Source organism: Oncorhynchus kisutch, linkage group LG23 (assembly GCF_002021735.2).
Source record: "Oncorhynchus kisutch isolate 150728-3 linkage group LG23, Okis_V2, whole genome shotgun sequence".
Lineage (NCBI taxonomy): Eukaryota > Metazoa > Chordata > Actinopteri > Salmoniformes > Salmonidae > Oncorhynchus > Oncorhynchus kisutch.
Window position 1 is genome coordinate 39,507,330 of NC_034196.2, and position 27,027 is coordinate 39,534,356.

Sequence of the window (27,027 nt, forward strand, 5' to 3'; positions counted from 1 at the left end):
GTAAAACACTACAGTCTACAGTAAAACACTAGTCTCTAAACAGTTAAAACAGTCTCTAAAACAGTAAACACGACAGTCTCTACAGTAAAACACTACAGTCTCTACAGTAAAACACTACAGTAAAACACTACAGTCTCTACAGTAAAACACTACAGTCTCTACAGTAAAACACTAGTCTACAGTAAAACACTACAGTCTACAGTAAAACACTACACAGTCTCTACAGTAAAACACTACACAGTCTCTACAGTAAAACACTACACAGTCTCTACAGTAAACACTACCACAGTCTCTACAGTAAAACACTACACAGTCTCTACAGTAAAACACTACACAGTCTCTACAGTAAAAACACTACACAGTCTCTACAGTAAAACACTACACAGTCTCTACAGTAAAACACTACACAGTCTCTACAGTAAAACACTACACAGACTCTACAGTAAAACACTACACAGTCTCTACAGTAAAACACTACACAGTCTCTACAGTAAAACACTACACAGTCTCTACAGTAAAACACTACAGTCTCTACAGTAAAACACTACAGTCTCTACAGTAAAACACTACAGTCTCTACAGTAAAACACTACAGTCTCTACAGTAAAACACTACAGTCTCTACAGTAAAACACTACAGTCTACAGTAAAACACTAGTCTCTACAGTAAAACACTACAGTCTACAGTAAAACACTAGTCTCTAAACAGTAAAACACTACAGTCTCTAAACAGTAAAACACTACAGTAAAACACTACAGTCTCTACAGTAAAACACTACAGTCTCTACAGTAAAACACTACAGTCTCTACAGTAAAACACTACAGTCTCTACAGTAAAACACTACAGTCTACAGTAAAACACTACAGTCTACAGTAAAACACTAGTCTCTAAACAGTAAAACAGTCTCTAAACAGTAAAACACGACAGTCTCTACAGTAAAACACTACAGTCTCTACAGTAAAACACTACAGTAAAACACTACAGTCTCTACAGTAAAACACTACAGTCTCTACAGTAAAACACTACACAGTCTCTACAGTAAAACACTACACAGTCTCTACAGTAAAACACTACACAGTCTCTACAGTAAAACACTACACAGTCTCTACAGTAAAACACTACACAGTCTCTACAGTAAAACACTACACAGTCTCTACAGTAAAACACTACACAGTCTCTACAGTAAAACACTACACAGTCTCTACAGTAAAACACTACACAGTCTCTACAGTAAAACACTACACAGTCTCTACAGTAAAACACTACACAGTCTCTACAGTAAAACACTACACAGTCTCTACAGTAAAACACTACACAGTCTCTACAGTAAAACACTACACAGTCTCTACAGTAAAACACTACAGTCTACAGTAAAACACTACACAGTCTCTACAGTAAAACACTACACAGTCTCTACAGTAAAACACTACACAGTCTCTACAGTAAAACACTACACAGTCTCTACAGTAAACACTACACAGTCTCTACAGTAAAACACAACACAGTCTCTACAGTAAAACACTACACAGTCTCTACAGTAAAACACTACACAGTCTCTACAGTAAAACACTACACAGTCTCTACAGTTAAAACACTACACAGTCTCTACAGTAAAACACTACACAGTCTCTACAGTAAAACACTACACAGTCTCTACAGTAAAACACTACACAGTCTCTACAGTAAAACACTACACAGTCTTACAGTAAAACACTACACAGTCTACAGTAAAACACTACAGTCTACAGTAAAACCACTACAGTCTACAGTAAAACACTACACAGTCTCTACAGTAAAACACTACAGTCTACAGTAACACTACAGTCTACAGTAAAACACTACAGTCTCTACAGTAAAACACTACACAGTCTCTACAGTAAACACTACACAGTCTCTACAGTAAAACACTACACAGTCTCTACAGTAAAACACTACACAGTCTCTACAGTAAAACACTACACAGTCTCTACAGTAAAACACTACACAGTCTCTACAGTAAAACACTACACAGTCTCTACAGTAAAACACTACACAGTCTCTACAGTAAAACACTACAGTCTCTACAGTAAAACACTACAGTCTCTACAGTAAAACACTACACAGTCTCTACAGTAAAACACTACACAGTCTCTACAGTAAAACACTACACAGTCTCTACAGTAAAACACTACACAGTCTCTACAGTAAAACTAAGTCTCTACAGTAAAACACTACACAGTTCTACGAAAACCATACCACAGTCTCTACAGTTAAACACTACACAGTCTCTACAGTAAAACACTACACAGTCTCTACAGTAAAACACTCCACAGTCCTCTACGTAACACACAGTCTAAACACTACAGTCTACAGTAAAAACACTACACAGTCTCTACAGTTAAAACACTAACCAGTCTCTACAGTAAAACACTACACAGTCTCTACAGTAACAACACTACACAGTCTCTACAGTAAAACACTACACAGACTCTACAGTAAAACACTACACAGTCTCTACAGTTAAAACACTACACAGTCTCTACAGTAAAACACTTACAGTCTCTACAGTAAAACACTACAGTCTCTACAGTAAAACACTACAGTCTACAGTAAAACACTACAGTCTCTACAGTAAAACACTACAGTCTCTACAGTAAAACACTACAGTCTCTACAGTAAAACACTACAGTCTCTACAGTAAAACACTACAGTCTACAGTAAAACACTACAGTCTACAGTAAAACACTAGTCTCTAAACAGTTTAAAACAGTCTCTAAACCGTAAAACACGACAGTCTCTACAGTAAAACACTACAGTCTCTCAGTAAACACTACAGTAAAACACTACAGTCTCTACAGAAAACATACAGTCTCTACAGTAAAACACTCACAGTCTCTACAGTTAAAACACTACACAGTCTCTACAGTAAAACACTACACAGTCTCTACAGTAAACCACTACACAGTCTCTACAGTAAAACACTACACAAGTCTCTACAGTAAACACTACACAGTCTCTACAGTAATTAAACACTACACAGTCTCTACAGTAAAACACTACACAGTCTCTACAGTAAAACACTACACAGTCTCTACAGTTAAAACACTACACAGTCTCTACAGTTAAAACACTACACAGTCTCTACAGTAAAACACTACACAGTCTCTACAGTAAAACACTACACAGTCTCTACAGTTAAAACACTACACAGTCTCTACAGTAAAACACTACAGTCTACAGTAAAACACTACACAGTCTCTACAGTAAAACACTACACAGTCTCTACAGTAAAACACTACACAGTCTCTACAGTAAAACACTACACAGTCTCTACAGTAAAACACTACACAGTCTCTACAGTAAAACACAACACAGTCTCTACAGTAAAACACTACACAGTCTCTACAGTAAAACACTACACAGTCTCTACAGTAAAACACAACACAGTCTCTACAGTAAAACACTACACAGTCTCTACAGTAAAACACTACACAGTCTCTACAGTAAAACACTACACAGTCTCTACAGTAAAACACTACAGTAAAACACTACAGTCTACAGTAAAACACTACAGTCTACAGTAAAACACTACAGTCTACAGTAAAACACTAGTCTACAGTAAAACACTACACAGTCTCTACAGTAAAACACTACAGTCTCTACAGTAAAACACTACAGTCTCTACAGTAAAACACTACACAGTCTCTACAGTAAAACACTACACAGTCTCTACAGTAAAACACTACACAGTCTACAGTGAAAACACTACACAGTCTCTACAGTAAAACACTACACAGTCTCTACAGTAAAACACTACACAGTCTCTACAGTAAACACTACACAGTCTCTACAGTAAACACTACACAGTCTCTACAGTAAAACACTACACAGTCTCTACAGTAAACACTACACAGTCTCTACGTAAAACACTACACAGTCTCTACAGTAAAACACTACAGTCCTCTACAGTAAAACACTACCAGTCTCTACAGTAAAACATACACAGTCTCTACAGTAAACACTACACAGTCTCTACAGTAAAACACGACACAGTCTCTACAGTAAAACACTACACAGTCTCTACAGTAAAACACTTACACAGGTATCTACAGTAAAACACTACACAGTCTCTACAGTAAACACTACACAGTCTCTACAGTAAAACACTACACAGTCTCTACAGTAAAACACTACAGTCTACAGTAACAACACTACAGTCTACAGTAAAACACTACACAGTCTCTACAGTAACAACACTACACAGTCTCTACAGTAAAACACTACACAGTCTCTACAGTAAAACACTACACAGTCTCTACAGTAAACACTACACAGACTCTACAGTAAAACACTACACAGTCTCTACAGTAAAACACTACACAGTCTCTACAGTAAAACACTACAGTCTCTACAGTAAAACACTACAGTCTCTACAGTAAAACACTACAGTCTACAGTAAAACACTACAGTCTCTACAGTAAAACACTACAGTCTCTACAGTAAAACACTACAGTCTCTACAGTAAAACACTACAGTCTACAGTAAAACACTACAGTCTACAGTAAAACACTAGTCTCTACAGTAAAACACTACAGTCTACAGTAAAACACTAGTCTCTAAACAGTAAAACACTACAGTCTCTGAACAGTAAAACACTACAGTCTCTAAACAGTAAAACACTAGTCTACAGTAAAACACTACAGTCTCTACAGTAAAACACTACAGTCTCTACAGTAAAACACTACAGTCTCTACAGTAAAACACTACAGTCTCTACAGTAAAACACTACAGTCTCTACAGTAAAACACTACAGTCTCTACAGTAAAACACTACAGTCTACAGTAAAACACAGTCTCTACAGTAAAACACTACAGTCTCTATAGAGAAACTGGACTAGGACACAGAAAAATAGATGAACACAACCAGTCTGTTTTGCCCTGCAATAAAACTGCACTTAAAGCCTCTACAAGTGCACACTCCATCCAATTTACACACTAGAAAGTTCATAACCATGTCAACAAGCGGAATGCACTATTTTGACCCTCACTTCAGTTATAAAACAGTTGAACAGTTATGCTGAAATACGCATCAGGATTTACATTATTCAGATATGTAGGAGTACTGGCAACCTTTTATTATCATCTTTAAAGGAGCCTTCCATACATCTGCAGAGCATAATGTTTCGTAAGAACCATTACTGAATTCCAGGAGTAGTTTATGTAACTTCCTGTGTGTGTGATGTACTAAAGGGAAGTGCAATTGACCTCTGCCAGTCGTGATTGTCACTCAGTGTTCTCAGGTGTTGTGATGAGTCCTAGAGCTGGTGGCAAGTCTGAGCACCTCACTGCCTCCACACGTCACAGGAGTTCACATTATAAACGTAGGACAAATTATTCTCTGCTTCCCAGAGCCTATTGACGAGGCACACAGATTCATTTGCGGTGATTGCTACTCCAAAGTTAATGTAGCTGTAACGTCATTGGTCATTAGCCGACAATACCACAGCAACCACTTGCAGCCAGGCATCAAAATCAGCACACAGAAGTAGAAACGCAATCTTCAAGACTGCCGGTTTCCTAGCCATTTCCAATCTGTGCTTTGCATCGGCCCCGGGCCACAGAGCAGCGGCCCCGGGCCACAGAGCAGCGGCCCCGGGCCACAGAGCAGCGGCCCCGGGCCACAGAGCAGCGGCACCAGGCCACAGAGCTCATCTGTCAATAGGGATTGAAATCAGTCACAAGGAGGAAAAGGTTCTCCAAACCTCCAATGGATTTTGTCACGGTTTTAATAAGGACCATGTTTAGCACGATAAGGTTTTAATAAGGACCATGTTTAGCACGATAAGGTTTTAATAAGGACCATGTTTAGCACGATAAGGTTTTAATAAGGACCATGTTTAGCACGATAAGGTTTTAATAAGGACCATGTTTACATTTGGAAACATTTTGTCTGTGCGACTTCAGATATTAAAATGTAATCCAATATTCTACTACAGATGTTGCTAATTAATAGCTGCATCTGTTAGTGATAGGGTAGGCAGAACGGATGCTGGCCACAAGAGCAGTGACATGTTGCCTGGTCCCATCTGTAGCCATTAGAGATCATCCATGCTGGAATAATTAAGTTGCTCTGGTTGGTAACGTAAGAGGACTCATAATAACTTCCCTCCCAAAACTGACACAGAGAGAGGTGGGGTGTCTAACAGGGGTGTCTGACTGCCAGAGAACATCAAAATAATACAATTGCCTTGGCAATGCCATTTGGGTTGTGTGCCGAATACAAAAATCTGTATTCTTAACTTTGTTCTTAATTTCAGGTTGTTGAAGTCCTTAAAAATGTTTTCTCCCTACTGAACATGACTGTGTCCTCACAAGCAGCTTAGCTGCAGCATTGGACATGATATCTGCTCTGCACTGATCCTGGCCCAGAGAGAGGACCAATGTGGGTTGACTCTGTGCCTATCTGGCAGTCCAGACAGTAAGAGCTGGCCTAGGATCAGGGGTTTGATAAGGTTGGAAAAAGGGGGACAAATTTCGGTCAATTTCTCTGCCGACTAACTGACCCTCATTAACCGGTCAACGAACAGTAACACGACCAAGAGAAAATACGATGCATGCATACAAAGAGCCATTTGTCATTAACACAGCTTAATGGAAACATGCAATCATAGCAAGCCTATCGTCTTCCAGTCAAAAGACTATCATGTTATTATTGAACATGCAACTGCTGTAATGAAGCAACTAATAAAACGATATTTGCCTAAATGCAATTAGCAGGAGAACTGTTCTTAACAGTTTACCTAATGCAAGAGGTTCCATGTGTGACAGAGATGAAAATATCCCTTAGAAACCTAGAGGGGGAATCTAATAGCAACAGGGATGGGTTGCTAATATGACTAGGATTGTGCCTTTGGCTTCTGGACAACGAAAGAAAGGTGATATGAAAGTGAATAGAACAGGAGAGAAATGCCGGTTAATGGCACCTGGAAGTCTTTATAAAAATAACTGCTCGCCTTCTGTTGACTACAGCCTATGCACTCGAATAGCGAAAGCGAGGCGCACATTAATTACGAGTTGAGATTGAGAAATGAAAATAGCTATTTTTAAATCGTGGTAATCAACAGTTTAACACACCATCACATTTACAATTGTTGTTTGCTGTGACCGGGGTTACTATTAACGAAAATACACACCCGCGAATTTAATTCAACTAAATTATGCAAATGACCTTTAGACCGATATGCATGACCGGTCATATGTATTTTCGGCGGCTAACCGATTAACAGTTTACTATTAACACCCCTAGTTGGAAACATATGGGTAGTATATGGAACTATGTGCACTGTGTGGCACATATGGTGTTAATAAAATGATTCGCAACATTTCATGCTTTTTTACATTTACAGAGCGACTTACAGGAGCAATTAGGGTTAAGTGCCTTGCTCAAGGGCACATCGACAGATTACTGGCACAACGCTCCTAACCGCTAGGCTACCTGCTGGTTACTGGCACAACGCTCCTAACCGCTAGGCTACCTGCTGGTTACTGGCACAACGCTCCTAACCGCTAGGCTACCTGCTGGTTACTGGCACAACGCTCCTAACCGCTAGGCTACCTGCTGGTTACTGGCACAACGCTCCTAACCGCTAGGCTACCTGCTGGTTACTGGCACAACGCTCCTAACCGCTAGGCTACCTGCTGGTTACTGGCACAACGCTCCTAACCGCTAGGCTACCTGCTGGTTACTGGCACAACGCTCCTAACCGCTAGGCTACCTGCTGGTTACTGGCACAACGCTCCTAACCGCTAGGCTACCTGCTGGTTACTGGCACAACGCTCCTAACCGCTAGGCTACCTGCTGGTTACTGGCACAACGCTCCTAACCGCTAGGCTACCTGCTGGTTACTGGCACAACGCTCCTAACCGCTAGGCTACCTTGCCGGACAAATAGAATGGACATAGTCAACTCAGTGTCATCAATGACATGTTAACCTGAGCAACGACCACAAATGTTACAAAAATCTTAATTCAAGGTGGTATACATAGCATTGTATTACCTTCTGCAAGTAGAGGATCATTCCTTTGAGAACAGCATAGAATGTTTTCCAGCCTCGCTTTCCTCTTGGTGCTGGAAAATGAAAGGGGACATTTTAGTGACCAACAACATCATTTTAAAAAGAGAATTATGATTATTAGGTACAATATTATTTGTGTAGGAGCTGAAGTAATGTTCAATTGCAATTTCATCTCTAATCTGTTGTGTTAATCACTGATACAATCTGCTTCAGTGTTGGGGACAATCATTTAATTCCAATCAAATAAGGAATTCATATAGAGAAATTCCTGTCAGGAATCGGAATGGAATCAAGCCCAGTTCTGGAATTAATTTGACTTACTTTTACTTAATTACTTTAAAATCCTTCTTTCATGATTTTGACATCAACAACTGATAAAAAAATGTGGCAAAACTAAAATGTAAAAAGTGTATTTTCAGCCGTGCCACTCGTGTGGGACATGGCATTCATTCCGAGCAGTGCCTAGGGCTGCATCCAAAATGACACCCTATTCCTTTAACTGTTGACCATGGCCCATAGAGTGCACTATATAGGGAGTAGGGTGCCATTTGGAAAGCAGACCTAGAGTCCGAAGTTGGGAGAATCTCGTCTCTAGCTGGTCATAATGTTGCAGCCCGACTACAGCAGCCCCATGGGACAACGACGTGCATTCTTACAGAGCATCATGTGATTAGCGGGGATCAGAAATGAGTTGAAACTCATAACCAGAGCTGCTTTTAAACTCCATTGGTAATGGTATAGGAAGTTAATAACCGTCCAGGGGTATGGAAAATATTGGAGGAAAGGTCTGACTGTTTGGAATGTTCCTGGCTTGGATGAATGTACCTGAAACCGGCCTGCTCTGAAAGGCATCACTATAGTTATTTACAATGACCATAGAGACTGATACTTGAGAGGGCTTCATTTTGAGTGACTTATCTCCCACGAGCTGTGTCCAGAATTTAAATAGGCCATTGTAAAAAATCTGCATGGTGTAAACCTCGACGACAGGACCTGATACAGAATACTAAACATTTATCAAAGACATTAATCAAGCAGCTTCTAACACTTTAACCAGTGATCTCTCGTTTCATGCCATATATTTCAATATATTTACTATCAGTTGGAAAGCCATCGTGGTATCTTGGAAGTAAATTAAACTTGTGTATAAAAACGCCGGGTTACCCTGTGCAGCAGATATTGACTGTAATCTGGATGGTTTTCTGCAGGCATAAAGCTCAGTGCTAATAAGTCAGCAGGTAAAGTCATTAGCGCCCAGAGATAAATGGATGTGAAACACCAACACCATCCATTCTCGTCGGGTTAACCGGCAGGTTCTGCATCTAAAGTGCACCCGTTAGGGGTTTCTCATTACGCAGCAATTATATTAATGACCTATTTGTCTCCACTGTTTCCAGACAAACATCACAATCTGAAGGTCGAGGTGGAATCTGGAGCTTCAGACAGGGAAAAAAAATTGTCCATTAGTGGGATCCTAGAGAGCAGAGGTTTGTCACAATGCTTAGTCTTTTAACCTGCTACAGCAAATCAGCATTTCAAAAAGCCCCAAAATCCCTCATTAGAAATGGTATAAAATATGTTTCTCTGACTGAGGCTAGTTAGGAACCCACAGAATGCTAATAATAACCTGAGTGGGCATATGAAATACATGCTGAGCACAGAGCCATTTTAAATACCATGTGTTACATACTGTATGTAAGGGACATTTAAAATGGTCCAGCTTGGGTTCATCTGAAGGTATACTTCAAAAGAACACTGAGAAAAATCGGTCTAAGACTCATTGATCACTTACTTTTCTTGCCGTCCATGTCGGCGTGGATTTTGCGGGCCAGGAAGCCTGTTTTGTAGACTGCGGCGTTGGGGTCGTGGGCAATGTCCAGGAAGGGGTTACTGCCACTGCTGATCCGCGTGATACTTTTATTGTCCTTGTTGTCTGCCAGCTCAGACAGAGACTTCTTCAGCTCATCGCCATCTCTGGAAATAAAACCGACAAATAGGATTCTGTGTTGCGGATGTTGGCTAGGTAAGAGGCAAGATAACTTTGATCATACTCCCTGAATGGATAGAAGCAATTTGGCTTTTTTTCACCTCCCATCATTTGGGTTATTTTCTAGTGGAACAGAGGCTGTGCTTTTGGAGCTTTCTGGTTGTCGTAGTAGATCCTACAGAACCACTCCCCTGTCGTAGTAGATCCTACAGAACCACTCCGCTGTCGTAGTACATCCTACAGAACCACTCCGCTGTCGTAGTACATCCTACAGAACCACTCCGCTGTCGTAGTACATCCTACAGAACCACTCCGCTGTCGTAGTACATCCTACAGAACCACTCCGCTGTCGTAGTACATCCTACAGAACCACTCCCCTGTCGTAGTACATCCTACAGAACCACTCCGCTGTCGTAGTACATCCTACAGAACCACTCCGCTGTCGTAGTACATCCTACAGAACCACTCCGCTGTCGTAGTACATCCTACAGAACCACTCCGCTGTCGTAGTACATCCTACAGAACCACTCCGCTGTCGTAGTACATCCTACAGAACCACTCCGCTGTCGTAGTACATCCTACAGAACCACTCCGCTGTCGTAGTACATCCTACAGAACCACTCCGCTGTCGTAGTACATCCTACAGAACCACTCCGCTGTCGTAGTACATCCTACAGAACCACTCCGCTGTCGTAGTACATCCTACAGAACCACTCCGCTGTCGTAGTACATCCTACAGAACCACTCCGCTGTCGTAGTACATCCTACAGAACCACTCCGCTGTCGTAGTACATCCTACAGAACCACTCCGCTGTCGTATTACATCCTACAGAACCACTCCGCTGTCGTAGTACATCCTACAGAACCACTCCGCTGTCGTAGTACATCCTACAGAACCACTCCGCTGTCGTAGTACATCCTACAGAACCACTCCGCTGTCGTAGTACATCCTACAGAACCACTCCGCTGTCATAGTATATCCTACAGAACCACTCCGCTGTCGTAGTAGATCCTACAGAACCACTCCGCTGCCGTAGTAGATCCTACAGGACCAATCCGCTGTCGTAGTAGATCCTACAGAACCACTCCGCTGTCGTAGTAAATTATGTACTATTGACCACTTAGAATGGTGTTCGGTGCTTTGTTGGCGTGCTATGTTTTCACTAGGGGACTCAGTGGGGGTGTTTGTGCAGTCGGAACAACAGCCCCAGTCAGACGGCTCTACTAACATCACCCTGTCCACCTTCATCACAATCAATTCTGGAACCTCCGTGTCATGGCACACACACACAATCACTGGGTAGTACAGCACCACACACACAGGACACAATGCCATTACACCAATGAGTTTGATCTTTGAGTGTGTCAGTTTCTATTCACAAACATCGAACTCTAAATATGGTCTTGTTTATGGAACTGCCGGTGATTTCGAAACTCAAATATAGTTCTCAATGAACAAAATGAAAAAGGATTAATGCAGTATTCTACCCAGACATTTAAGGAGCTAGTTACAGTGCCTGCCTAGTCAAGGTCTACAGTACACCCTGCACAAATTTCACATTCAACAGCCACAGATCAGAGGAAGGTCATGAAATAATTCCAAGACATAAATATCCCTTTGAGTACGGTCACATATGGTAATTACATCTGTGGATGAAGTATCACATCACCCAGATCTGTCCGTCCATCCGAACTGAGTCGTGGAATGTTTATATTTTTTAAATTGAATGTTTAACAAATTCTTATTTACAATGACGGCCTACCCCGGTCAAACCCTGACCTAATCCGGACGACGCTGGGCCAATTGTGTACTGCCATATGGGACTCCTGGTCACAGCCGTTTGTGACACAGCCCGGGATCAAACCAGGGTCTGTAGTGACGCCTCTAGCACTGCGATACAGTGCCTTAGACTGCTGCGCAACTCGGGTTGTAATGAATACAACCTGCTCAGGGATATCACTGAGGCTAAAGGTGCTTTTAAAACAGCAACCGAGTTCATAGGCTGAGTGGTGAGAAAACTATGCATGGATCAACAATGCATTCACTCCACAATACTGGCCTGTATGACAAGACTGAGAAGGAAGAAGCCTGTGCTAAAGAAATACAGTCCAAATCATCCATCCTGATTGCATCAAGGCCTTTAAGTAACACTGCAAGAGAACAGATTTAAAATGAAGGCAGCAAAATGTGACAACTAGGCCCGGGTGTTCAGACTTCTCCCCCCAAGGGGACTGTATACTGTACAGTATGTGGGAAAACCAAACCAAATGTTTCATACCAACGTACTACACACACACACACACACACACACACACACACACACACGTCTTCACTATTATTCTACAATGTAGAAACAGTAAAAAAAACACAAAAAAAACGCTTGAATGAGTAGGTGTCCAAACTTACTGTATATGCAGTATATTCAGAAAGTATTCAAGACCCCTTGACTTTTTACATATTGCTACTTTAGAGCCTTATTCTAAAATGGATGATATTGTCCCCCCCATAAATCTACACCCTATAATAACAAAACAAAAAATATATTTTATAAACTGAAATATCACTGTTACGGATACAAGTATCCTGTGTGTGTATATCCTGTGTGTGTGTTTCTTTTCTCTCCTTCTCCCCTCACAGGTGAAAATCATCACTCCCCAATCAGTCACCAATCATCAATCAGAAGACACACCTCCTCCTGTTTCCTACCCAATCACCGGTCCTTTCCCTTTGTTTAAAAACCCTGTCAGTTGTTTTGCTGTGGAGCTCAATCTCTCTGTAAATGCCATGTCTGTAGGTCTCTCTGTTTCACTCTCTCTTTGTGTATTGACCTCTCTTTTGTTTGAGCACCTCCATAACACTTTGTCATCACCTGTGAGTATTGTTTTTGGTTATGGTGTTTGTTTGTTTGCTGGTGGGAAAAGGGGGAACCAAGACAAGTCGCCCATGGGCATACACTACCCGTAGGTAAACTTTGTTAGATACACTAGTTAGAACTGGGCGGACCACCCACTGTATTTTTGGTTAGTTAGTTAGCTGTTGTTAAAGTAGGCTAGTCTAGCTTAGGGGTGTTTTTTAATACTTATTGTTTCTTTCCTTGGGTCCAGCTCAGCCCCTTTTCCTGCTCCCCCCATTACCGTGTGTTTTATTAATAAACCCTGAGTTTGACGGGAGATTTCAGTTGTCGTGGTTATTTCGTTCTCACTTTTACTTTGTCACTATTAGAATTGCATGAGTTATGTTACGGGTCTCATTACCATCCCCCTAGACTGTCGGGCCAAAAGGGATTCGTAACAATCACGTTTACGTAAGTATTGAGACCTTTTGCTGAAGCACCTTTAGCAGCGATTACAGCCTTGAGTCTTGGGTGTGACGCTACAAAATTGGCACACCTGTATTTGGGGAGTTTCTCCCATTTCTTCTCTGCAGATCCTCTCAAGCCCTGTCAGGTTGGATGGGGAGTGTCGCTGCACAGCCCTTTTCAGGTCTCTCCAGAGATGTTTGATCAGGTTCAAGTCCGGGCTGGGGCACTCAAGGACATTCAGAGACGTGTCGCGGAGCGACTCCTGAGTTGTCTGTGGGCATAGGGTCGTCCTGTTGGAAGGTGAACCGTCGCCCCCAGACTGAAGTCCTGAGCACTCTGGAGCAGGTTTTCATCAAGGATCTCTGTACTTTCCATGTTCATCTTTCACTCAATCCTTAGTCTCCCAATCCCTGATGCTGAAAAACATCCCCACAGAATGATGCTGCCACCACCATGCCTCACCGTAGGGATGGTGCCAGGTTTCCTCCAGATGTGAGGCTTGGCATTCAGGCCAAAGAGTTCAATCTTTGTTTCACCAGATCAGAGAATCTAGTATCTCTTTAGGTGTCTTTTGGCAAACTCCAAGCAGGCTGTCGTGCCTTTAACTGAGGAGTGGCTTCCATCTGGCCAAACTCCCATAAAGGTCTGATTGGTGGAGTGCTGCAGAGATGGTTGTGTTTCTGGAAGGTTCTTCCATCTCCACAGAGGAACTCTGGAGCTCTGTCAGTGTGTCCATCGGGTTCTTGGTCACCTCCCTGACCAAGGCCCTTATCCCCCGATTGCGCAGTTTGGCTGGGCGGCCAGCTCTAGGAAGAGTCTTCATGGTTCCAAACTTCCATTTAAGAATGATGGTGGCCACTGTGTTCTTGGGGACCTTCAATTCTGCAGATATTTTTTGGTAGCCTTCCCAGATCTGTGCCTCGACATAATCCTGTCTTGAGGCTCTTTGGACAAATCCTTCGTCCTCATGTCTTGGTTTTTGCTCTGACATGCACTGTCAACTGTGGGACCTTATATAGACAGGTGTGTGACTTTCCAAATCATGTCTGATCAATTGAATTTACCACAGGTGGACTCCAAGTTGTAGAAACATCAAGGATGATCAATGGAAACAGGACGCACCTGAGCTACATTGAGTCTCATAGCAAAGGGTCTGAGTGATTGAAAATACACACACAAATGCTCAAACATGTCTAAACAGTTTTCGCTTTGTCATTATGGGGTATTGAATGCAGATTGTTAACTTCTCTAGGGTAGGGAGCAGCATTCAGAATTTTGGATGAAAAGCGTGCCCAAATTAAACTGCCTGCTACTCGGGCCCAGAAGATATGATATGCATATAACTGGTAGATTTGGATAGAAAACACTAAAGATTCCAAAACTGTTAAAATAGTGTCTGAGCAGAACTTATTTAGCAGGTGAAAACCTGAGGAAAATCCAGTCAGGAAGTAGTTTTTTTTGTTTTGTTGTAGTTTTCTATTCAATGCCATTACAGTATCCATTGACTTAGGACTCCATTTGCAGTTCCTATGCCTTCCACTAGATGTCAAGTCTTTAGAAATCGTTTCAGGCTTGTATTCTTATAAATGAGGGAGTAAGACTAGTCTGAACGAGTGGACCCTACCGTTTCGCAGAGTTTTTTCATGCGCATGTGCATTTCTTGTTTACCTTTTATATTGACGCTGTTATTGTCCGGTTGAAATATTATAGATCATTTAGGCTAAAAAAACAACCTGAGGGTTGAATATAAACATCGTTTGACATGTTTCTATGAACTTTACGGATACAATTTAGATTTTTTTTGACTGCGTTTGAGCCTGTGGATTACTGAAGAAAACACGCAAACAAAACTGAGGTTTTTGGATATAAAGAGACTTCATCAAACGAAAGGAACATTTGAGTAAATTAATGTCTTCTGATTGCCACCATATGAAGATCATCAAAGGTAAGGGATTAATTTTATCTCCATTTCTGAGTTTTGTAAAGCTTCTGCTTGGCTGGCTACGGTTTGTAATAATTTGTCAACTGGGCTGTTTTGGGCTAGGTATGCTTTTGCCAAAAAGCATTTTATAAATATGATACTGTGGTTGGTTTAACAAGAAGTTCATCTTTAAACCTATGTAAAATATGTTTTCTGTATTTGAATATGGCGCTCTGCAATCTCACTGGACGTTGGCCAGATGGGATGCTAGCGTCCCACGTACCCTAGAGAGGTTAAGAACATTGTTTTATTTAATCCATTTTAGAATAAGGCTGTATCGTAACCAAATGTGGAAAAGGGAAGGAGTTGAAATACTTTCCGCATGCACAGTACATGGATTTATATACATCTTACCATTAGCAATTTGCTACGTAGGTTGCTAAACCACAGATTCATTTTTTAAAACCTGTTTTGACTGTTCCAGCTGTATTTCGGGTCACAGGAATATGGTCAGACGATAGGGCACTCACAGGTAGAAAAACATTTGTTCCTTTAAAAAGTTCCTTTAGACATAATTTTCTGGTTGAGAGGTCATAAACAGAGTAACGAACTAGTCTCTCTTAGAACCAGGTAATCACTTTCATGACTGGATTAGGACCAGATCCTGAGACTTATTCTGGTAGGTATCTGGACATATACCCACACAACCTGATAAAGAAAAAAAAAGTATAGAACCCGACCATGACATCATACAATGCATCTATGCAGACAGATTAGAACCAGACCATGACATCATACAATGCATCTATGCAGACAGATTAGAACCCGACCATGACATCATACAATGCATCTATGCAGACAGATTAGAACCAGACCATGACATCATACAATGCATCTATGCAGACAGATTAGAACCAGACCATGACATCATACAATGCATCTATGCAGACAGATTAGAACCCGACCATGACATCATACAATGCATCTATGCAGACAGATTAGAACCCGACCATGACATCATACAATGCATCTATGCAGACAGATTAGAACCCGACCATGACATCATACAATGCATCTATGCGGACAGATTAGAACCTGACATCCTAAAATGCTTCAATACAACCAGTATAGAACATGACCATGACATAAAATGCTTCATAATGGCATCATTACAAACCATTTGTTTTGTGCACTTCAAAGTGAGCTACAGTGTAACCATAATGTCCCATATTCAGTAATACATCTTCTCATCACACACACTCGCCTTGAGGTTTCAGAGTTGGCAGCAATAAAGCAACATTAACAGATGAGTTATTTGACCCAACAACAAAGGGATATGGGTAATAAATTGCTGTAATTGGAATGAACTTAGTTTTAGCACCGGTTTCCCCCTGCATCTTCCGCAAAGTAGCTCAACACCAGGGAGTCTCTTGAGACAGAGTTATGGTATGACCCGCACAATCTTTAAGATAAACTAGTAAATTATAGCAAAGCCATATTTCCTCATGCACTTTCCCTCGTCTCATCTGACAGACACACTCTGGAGTTTGCCATGTCCATTTAGTTTAGTTGCTTTGCTCAGAATACATACGATCTGGGTTCCCACACTGCGGTTGAGCCATGAACTCCTAAAACGTAGTGAAATAGTGAAACTAGGAATACAACTCCGCAAAAAGCCATAACAGACTACTACTAAATCTATTTTAGTGAACCTATTCCAGCAGGCCCACAGTGCTCACAAGGAATATGTTCTTATTAAAAGGCGAGCAGCTGTGGATCAGGAGTGCAGCCAAGCTTTGTGGGGCTGTGCTCAGGTCAGAAATGCTGCAGTGGGGCCATTACCTAAAAACACCACTAAACCCATCATGTAGATAGTCCGGGCTTCTTCTACACTGTTAACAGGTTTGAGAAACTACTAATATGATTGGCATCTCACTTTTTGATCATCACTGCTGTCTAGTATACATTTGTGTTTAAAGTAGGCCTAGTTGATACTAGCATCAAACCAGAACTAGATGTTGAAATAACAGCTTTGAAGACAAGGCCACGATTTTGAGCGGTGGCCTACTTTAATACCAGGACATATAAAACATTATTCAATATACATATTCAAAACAATGAGGGACTGCCTTCATGACTTTATCCTAAATTAAATTTGAACTAAAGGTCCCCATGGTCTTAGTAGCTGCAGGCCGGTCTGATTTGATTGAAGAGACATTTTCTACAAGATTCCTAATATAATTATTTTGGCGCAAGCAATCTTCTTTCATACATGGATTTGTAAAATGTACTACTTGCTTAGTTACACTGGTCATGCACTGACAGGGACGGTTCCCAGACCTTGATTAAGCACTTTAAAATGAGTTTCTCCATTGAGCATGCTTTTTAGTCCAAGAACAGGATTCCCCTGGTGTAACATGCTGAATATCCTAATTTGTCTATATGCCTTTGCATGTACATTTAATGTGACGCAACAGAAAAACTGTCGCTGTGACAACAGAGGAGTATTTTCCGTTCATGGCAGCCATTTGGTGAGGGGACAGTGAAGGCTCCTCCATCACACAACACATTCCAGTTCAACCAGTGCTACAATAACCATTTATGTACCAAGTGTAATCCATTTCATGTTAATGTATCCTTTGGGTCGGTCTATGCTACGTTTTCAATGACAAGTTAAACATCCCTTACTACTGTGGCATTTAAAATCTTCCGGCTCGGGCCCCTTAATGTCAAAAATGATCTTTCACCTGAAATAACATTTAATGCTAATATTCTTGGAAAATGGAGATGACAAACTGCACGAATGTAAACAAAACTGCAGACAGCCTTTGTTTTGCTTGCAAAAAGCGGTAAATAAGTTAATTGTCTCAACCCAGTTAGCCAAGATCATTAGCTAGCTAAGGTAGTTTACAGTAAGTAAGCAAATGCTACTACACTCTTTTTGCTAGCTACCATATCGCAGTCATGTCAAACAGATATCCAAAAATGACAAGGTGTATTGAATTCTGTTTCAATTTAGCAATTGTGATACACCTTCCATGTATACTTGCTTTCAATCCGCTTGGTCAAAATGTATATTCTATTTTAGAAATATCTAGAATTAAGACATTTGCTTTGAATCAGTCCGTGTCTGGCTCTGAGTTAATACAGTGCAGTATTTGTCTGCAAACATTCTTAGAGATTGATTAAAGCAGCAGGGTCACGGAGGTTTGAAACATTGTGTGAGAAGCACGTATTTTAACTAAATGCTAACAACCCTGGTCCCAAGCAGTGACGAAGGACTTTCAGATCACCACTGAGCTGTTGTAGCTCATTGAGAGGACTTTCAGATCACCACTGAGCTGTTGTAGCTCATTGAGAGGACTTTCAGATCACCACTGAGCTGTTGTAGCTCATTGAGAGGACTTTCAGATCACCACTGAGCTGTTGTAGCTCATTGAGAGGACTTTCAGATCACCACTGAGCTGTTGTAGCTCATTGAGAGGACTTTCAGATCACCACTGAGCTGTTGTAGCTCATTGAGAGGACTTTCAGATCACCACTGAGCTGTTGTAGCTCATTGAGAGGACTTTCAGATCACCACTGAGCTGTTGTAGCTCATTGAGAGGACTTTCAGATCACCACTGAGCTGTTGTAGCTCATTGAGAGGACTTTCAGATCACCACTGAGCTGTTGTAGCTCATTGAGAGGACTTTCAGATCACCACTGAGCTGTTGTAGCTCATTGAGAGGACTTTCAGATCACCACTGAGCTGTTGTAGCTCATTGAGAGGACTTTCAGATCACCACTGAGCTGTTGTAGCTCATTGAGAGGACTTTCAGATCACCACTGAGCTGTTGTAGCTCATTGAGAGGACTTTCAGATCACCACTGAGCTGTTGTAGCTCATTGAGAGGACTTTCAGATCACCACTGAGCTGTTGTAGCTCATTGAGAGGACTTTCAGATCACCACTGAGCTGTTGTAGCTCATTGAGAGGACTTTCAGATCACCACTGAGCTGTTGTAGCTCATTGAGAGGACTTTCAGATCACCACTGAGCTGTTGTAGCTCATTGAGAGGACTTTCAGATCACCACTGGCCTGTTGTAGCTCATTGAGAGGACTTTCAGATCACCACTGGCCTGTTGTAGCTCATTGAGAGGACTTTCAGATTACCACTGGCCTGTTGTAGCTCATTGAGAGGACTTTCAGATTACCACTGGCCTGTTGTAGCTCATTGAGAGGACTTTCAGATTACCACTGGCCTGTTGTAGCTCATTGAGAGGACTTTGTAGATTACCAATGGCACAATAGGCCAGCTTCATTCCTTATTACTTTTATCAGGGAGACCGATTGTCATGTTTTTCTAATGCTAATTATGGTACACTGCTCAGCTGTCACCTGTCCTATCATTTAGCATGGGATGATATACAAACACATACATTTACATATTCACAGCTTTGTTTGAACATAGTCCTACGGGTCCCTTCATTCTTATGAAAATCATTTTTACAAAATGCTAAGAGTCATTTTAGATGAGTCCCAAATTATAAATTCAATGTCATCCAGTATAACTTGATGCACATTGTTGTAAACGTCTTATGTCTACAAACAAAAACATGATTCCTTATCGACTGAACACTCCATTGTCGATAACTCGCTCCCTGGAGAATTCAATATACGCAACACATAATTGACACTGTATTTCTATGCATCGTTTAACTAGTTTATATTTTCAGTGGAGTACATTTGCACAATTCATCTGCCACCAACTAGATAATTGACTGTGGCGCCCATTGGTTCCAATTCATTTTCACGAGGCCTGCAACAAATAATGTGTGACCAATGTAATTAAATTGGGCCATCTGAAACAGAGTTTATTAAATGGGATCATGTTGCCCTTTTGAATGGTACACTGGGGCAGTGTAAATTCTGAGACGTCACCTCGTTCGTTCTAGTAGGTACAGTAGTAAGATGTGGAAGATGCCAGGGTAGATCTAGCTATATAAACATTTGATTCATATACAGTGTTGACATGCTCTCCCTATATTGGCCCACGAATGCTTATGTTTAGAGATCAAAATAGAATCTTACTTACATGGCCCATTCCAGCTTGTCGTTTTTGATTGAGTTGTGCAAGGCCTGTGAAGAAAATCAAATCTATTAGTATACATTATTTAAGGAAAAAAAATGTTTGAGCTTGTGCATGGTTCAAAAACATGTATCGACATCTTGACAGCTTCTATCACATCTAAAGCCTTTTGCGCGCACACACACACACACTCTAAAAACATTAAGACCACAAGGCTAAATAAAGTGACCATATAGTGGTAGTCTACATGTTTACACGCACAACTAGCAGAGTGGCTGGTATTCATATCCAGTGCATTACAGAGAAGATCTATTGGCATTGACAGCTGAGGGACAGGTGACAACGTTATGTTAATCAGGGTAGAAGAAAACAAAAGCACTGGACTCGCAGTGGGCCAACAACACGGCTGCTTCCTTCCGTCAGTAACATAGCAGGAGAAGAGAAAAGGGAGGACTAAAGCATCCATCTCTTTGAAAAGCCCCATGCCGCGCCCAATCGGTCAAATAATATTTAGTGGAAATCCAAAAAGGAGCATTTAACCAGGAGGGAAATGTAGCCATTTGATCCCTGGCATGTCCCCTAAGACCACTAACACTGCAGACTCAACACTAACACGTCTAGACAGAGTCCTTGGTCTAACACGTGGTTACTTACTGGAAAGCTCTGTCCTGACCCACAGTAATACAAAAAAAGACTTGATTTAAACAGATGTCGAGTTAAGGAGAAAAGCGCCAATGCACAAACCATTCAACTCAAAACCAGCTGCCTGGATACAGTCAAACTATTCCAGTCAGTTGTAAATGCTGTGCGAAAAAAGAAAAGTGCCTTTGACTTCAGAATCAATAACGCTTGTTCTCAGTCTCATCCTAATTGAATCTCCCAAACTGGATTTACAATCAAGCAGTGCAATGCTTTTTACCTTCTGTTTGTCCTTCTCTAGTTTGTCCTTCTTATGTTTTTCAGATGCAAATTCGGTGGAGTGGGACGTTTTGAGTGACTTAGAGCGGTGCTGCGGGGCCCGACGCATCGACTCCTCCCTGCCATATTTGACCGAGCTACTGCCGGGCCGCCGATGGCTGCCTGTCCCCTGGACACTGTTTACTCCGATCATTTCCGAAAAATCTAAAAAGGCAGCTCCCAAAACAGACACGAGACCAAGCAGTAGCGATAGAGACCTGGAGAAGCTCCTAGACGCACAGCTGTCCCAGAGACCTGCGCTGTTCCAGCCCCTGTAGCGGGTAGCGGGGAGTAGTGTTTCACTGAAGCCGAGGCAACAAGAGAGAGACGGAGCAGGAATGATCATAGAACACGTCCACGCTCTCTCAAAGCACCAGCAGTGCTGCCTTCTCCAGCATCGCTCCACTAGTGCTCGGATTCAGAGCGACAGTTTCAGTGAGATTCTGGCGTCAGCGTCTGTGTGTTACACACAGAGGAAGAGGGAGGGACAGAGGGAAGAAGAGGACAAAACCTCCCTTTACAAAACTAAGGCAAATGTATATAGTTGAAATAAAATTTGCCACAGGTCACCAAACCTGCCACGTTAAAACAACACTGAGCAGAAACCTCTGGCTTTGTCACTGGCTTGTGGTAGACACCTGATGCCTAAATGGACTGATTAGCCCAATGAGCAAACAGCACTGTTTTCACACCACTTCTGATTAATTCAATGTGTAATTCGAGCAAAATCAATAATCCAGAACAATTACCGAATTCAAAGTGCGATTTAAATGCAAATAAATTATTAATGCTTGGGATTACACAGCTGGTTCCAATTATTCCAACAAGCCAATATGTAAATGATGAGGGGCTGGCTAAATACATTCACACTATGAACCACAATGTCCTTCATGCCTAATATAGCACAGCACCCCCCTCCCCGCAACACAGTCACTCAAATGAACCTAAAACAAGTCAGTCAGCGGGATGAGTATAAAACACAAACAAGACTAACAATCATGACATACTGGAGTTTAAACAGGCTTGATCAAATTGCCATTTCAGTGAGCGTTTGCAAATGAGAATCTTAATTTTCTGGACAGTGAACATGTGTTTTTCTATGAATAAACATGACAGCTCTTAGACTTGCCACCAACTTAATCTTGCACAACTATGGACCCAAAAGCACTGATTTAACAAAATTCAGGAGGTGTAATGTAGTTGCATTGGCATTGGATTGAGTGTGTCGATGAAAATGTCAAAAACATTTCATTTGGGACCATCTCATACCAGAGATAAATGAACATTTTGGATATGTGCCATGTTCTGTGGAAATGTGTTGGACTAAAATAAAAATGCCAGTAAAATGTTCACTGCTGGGAATGGGCTCATTGGTTAGATAATTAACTCTTGGCCAATTCCGTAACTGGCTTCACGTGATCACTGAAGCAGTGGCCTGTCGTCATCAACATGGCTTCACGTGATCACTGAAGCAGTGGCCTGTCGTCATCAACATGGCTTCACGTGATCACTGAAGCAGTGGCCTGTCGTCATCAACATGGCTTCACGTGATCACTGAAGCAGTGGCCTGTCGTCATCAACATGGCTTCACGTGATCACTGAAGCAGTGGCCTGTCGTCATCAACATGGCTTCACGTGATTACTGAAGCAGTGGCCTGATGTAATCATCTTGGCCATCTGTTACTTGACAGTATGCAGGGGAGAATGTTGCTGAACTATTTCTCCTGGTGTCTCCTGCAGCACTTAGGCTACTCCAATTTCTCCCCAGTGCTGCTCAGCCTCTTTCTCACTGTGTGGTACTTTGTGTTTTATTAGAGATCTGTATATAATGAGGAGATGATCATGTCTCCACACTAACAATGGGAGTCTTTAAGACGGGAAGCAGAGATTATGTCGAGAGTGAAACCTCTCGCTTCACCTCTCCTCTCTGGTTTTATCAAACTGGGATTGTCAAAATGTGGTACAATCTAGGGGCCGCATTAAATTTCAGAAATCATAAAAAATGTAATTGAAACCTGCGTTTTATACTGAAATTCACGTGTTTTTTTGGCTTCATTAACGTGACCAGGAAAATGCAACTGTAGTTTTCATTCACAGAAAATACATTAGTGCAAAAACCTTCGGCAGATTACAACAGAAGTGCAACACTATGTGGTTAGCAGCCACACACATAAATTAGCTTACAATGAAAAAGTAATCTTTTTTTTGCAAAAACAATGCATGGGCATCATACCTTCTAATGTTAATTATAGAAAAAACCATGTAGCCAGCTACATCTACTGTTTTGGCTGAAGTCAATCAATGCATTTTACCAGAAAAAAGTACACAAGTTCTGGAGAGAAGTAGCTACACATTCAGAGTGCTGTCTGCTGATAGAATGGTTGTTCAGACATGAAATTCCCACATTCATGAAGACGAGAGGAAAGATCTCTCATCCGAGTGTAGATGTGCAACTGAACCCCAAAATGAGTCCGAAGCCGAGCAGAAATGAAAATGAATTCATTTGAGATCTGCGTTTACAAAACGCAGCAAGATATGAGATTGTAGCCATTCTCTGGCCATATGACTAAATAGAGGCAGGCTGTCAGTATGACCAACTGTTGGGTCTTCCATATGTACTGCCTCACTTCCATAACATACTAAGACCACACGTGTATATATCCACCAGAGAAAGAGTGGGTGTGACAGGCCAACAAGGCTAAATTAATTACCCTACAACATTGGGACACAGCAAATTAGTCTCATGAGACTGTAAAACACAAAAGGATAGTCAGAGTAGCTATTATTAACTCATCAACACTGTTTCCAACTGATATAACTACACTAATCATTGGTTTAAAATTGCCATTAAAAAGGGGAAGTTAATTCAAAAAAGTTACATTTTGATTTTCTTTTTCATCCAATATTTCTTCCATTCGTGTACTAACCAAGATCCTTCAGTGGAAATCTACAGCAGATCATTAAAGCTGGTAATGTCACAGGCTCATAGCCACACCCCTCAGCATCATTCAGGCATGCTTTTACTTTGAAAATTACCATGCCGTTTTAATAGTTTTGTGAAGTAATGATTCCATCAAATCAAAAGGTTTTATGACTAGATGAGGACAGAGCATAATAGTGGATAATGCTGTATGAGATGTACCCTTTGAGTAACCGGAGATAAGTGGAAAGAGGTTGAGAAATGGCAACGACCTCTAATCAATACATTTTCCTAATGGGTGTTTTGTATTGTTTATCTTCTTCAATTAACCGTTTGAGACTTGCCATAACAATTGACATTTGTGTTAATGCGTTTTGAAACAGGAATATAGCAGCAAAACAGACTGTTTACAGGGCTTACATCTATTCAGCCAGAGTGTGTGCATTTGGCTCACGGCCCAGTGTTTGGAAAGGCACACCTTCAGTTGTTTTTCTTGGAGCGCATTGCTCACGCTACTCTGATGCCCCGCCAGCTACATGTGGGAGGCTTTCTGTTGTGTTGTGAAGGGGGTTTTGTGAGGCTTTCTGTTGTGTTGTGTAGGGGGTTTTGTGAGGCTTTCTGTTGTGTTGTGTAGGGGGTTTTGTGAGGCTTTCTGTTGTGTTGTGAAGGGGGTTTTGTGAGGCTTTCTGTTGTGTTGTGAAGGGGGTTTTGTGAGGCTTTGTTGTGTTGTGAAGGGGGTTTTGTGAGGCTTTCTGTTGTGTTGTGAAGGGGGTTTTGGGAGGCTTTCTGTTGTGTTGTGAAGGGGGTTTTGTGAGGCTTTCTGTGTTGTGAAGGGGGGTTTGTGATGCATTCTGTTATGAAGGGTTTTTTGTGGGGCTTTCTGTTGTGAAGGGGGTTTGTGAGGTGTTGTGAAAGGGGTCTTTCTGTTGTGGAGGGAGTTTTGTGAGGTGTTGTGAAGGGGGTCTTGTGGGGCTTTCTGTTGTGAAGCGGGTTTTGTGAGGCTGAGCATATGGAGCTCATTGTCTTGATGTTAATACAGTTGATGAACTATGAATAAATGATGACTATAACCTTACAAAAGGAATTTTCTGCACTTTCCTACTCATCTCAGTGTCACCTCTCCCATTTCATAGCTCACCATTGTGGTGTCTGAGGTTAAAGTAATAAAGCAAGCGGAGATGATTGATAAGGACCAGCTTTATAAGGATGATTTACAGTACTGCTCCCTACTATTATAACTCTGTGGCGATACAGTTTATTACCCGTAATAAATACTGTACAGCAGAAAATATGCAAATGGTTGCAGAAAACTACCCGAGCATTTTCACTCTCCCTAAATGGAATTCACTTTTTTCAGATAACATTTCAATTTAAAAATCACAGCATGAGAACTACTTAGATCAACAGCGTCAACCACCAGCATGCTCTGCTGGGCCCCGATTTAAGCTTCAGTGTTTGGGGTTATAGTCCCATTATGTGACTTGATCATGTTACCCTTCTATCAGTAATCACATCTTCAACAGACTGGACTCATTCATTCACTGTGGATCTGGGTGGCTTACATGGCAACAAGCTGTTCAGCATTAGCAATTTAATCAGATAAGATAAAGCGATCTGTTTATTATACAAGTGACTACTAAATTGCTTTAGCGTCACTGTTAAAATTGGACATGCAAGTACTGTAGGTTTAAAGTAAATTAGCAGAAGACGTTTTCTACTGTACATGGACGTTAACAGAAAGTCATTTTGTTATTCTGTAAAATTGTCCTAACACTATCGTTCCTATTTTCTGAAATAAATGGATAAAATAAACCTATGACAAACTATATACACCAATCAGCATTCCGCAAGATGTATGAAAAGATGTCAATGTCCTACAAATCTCTGAAAAATCATGCTGCTATGAATAGCATTTACTGGGAGATGTGTAAATGATTGCGTAGGCTGAGAATGGATCAGAAAGGAGAGTACAGCCACAGCGCTCTCCCTCCCAGTCTCTCTCTCTCCCAGTCTCTCTCTGTGTCTCTCTCCCTCTCTCCCACACGCATATTTTTTTTTAAACCAGGGGTCGGTCATCTCTGCCGCTGACTCGCTCACTACTTGCGGGTTGTTAAAAATACCACAGCAGTAATTATTCTATAGAGCAGCTCCTGATGGGCTATAGGCACAGGACACCAGCATCTATAGAAACATGTCTGTTAATATCTAGGCTACACAGAGCAGGAAGTGCCTTAGTGGCACTGCTTACACAGGGTTGTGGAACCTTCTTAAACGTCATATCCAAAAGGAAGCTATAATAATTCAACCTGACAAATGTTTTGTCAGAAATGTTCCTTCCAACAGTCAAATGTTCAGTCATTTCACCACTAACCCTCAATGCACATTACATTTCCAACATTTGTCAAATTTGTCTGACGGAGGGGGCACTGGTTTTCCATTATTTACTTGCCCTTTCTTAGAAATGATAAAACAGGGCCCTGGCACCTGCGTTGCCAACATACAGTACAAAAGGATGTGTCTGGGAGACTTAGCTGTGCTAAATATATGGGTAAATCCATCCCAATATGACAGGCACTGTTCAAACACCAACGACCAAGAGGAAAGAATGTTCTGGGTAATATGACCCATGTGGAGATAACGACAATGTTAAAAACAGCGGCTTCATTTGCTTCTACAGAAGCTGAGCATTACTAGTAATGCTTCAATGACACGTGGGGAGGAAAAAAAAGTATTCCATAATTGTTTTATTGTACAGTAAATTCAGTAATAACCATTAATTCAAGGCATTTTCAACTTCTCAGGAAAGTGCACAGTCACG

The 27,027-nt window shown here is 41.4% G+C and overlaps 1 protein-coding gene across 7 annotated transcripts in view; it reads right to left on the reverse strand.

Annotated features, from left to right (window-relative positions):
• psd3l (pleckstrin and Sec7 domain containing 3, like) overlaps positions 1 to 27,027 on the reverse strand; it is a 157,707-nt gene that overhangs the window by 30,213 nt on the left and 100,467 nt on the right. For all 7 annotated transcript variants that reach the window (XM_020457339.2, XM_020457338.2, XM_031802301.1 and 4 more), the window contains 3 exons: positions 20,339 to 20,382; positions 9,845 to 10,026; positions 8,035 to 8,105 (listed from right to left, as the gene is read on the reverse strand). In XM_020457339.2, the coding sequence (XP_020312928.2) occupies positions 8,035 to 8,105; positions 9,845 to 10,026; positions 20,339 to 20,382 (297 nt within the window). The remainder of the gene's footprint in view (positions 1 to 8,034; positions 8,106 to 9,844; positions 10,027 to 20,338; positions 20,383 to 27,027) is intronic.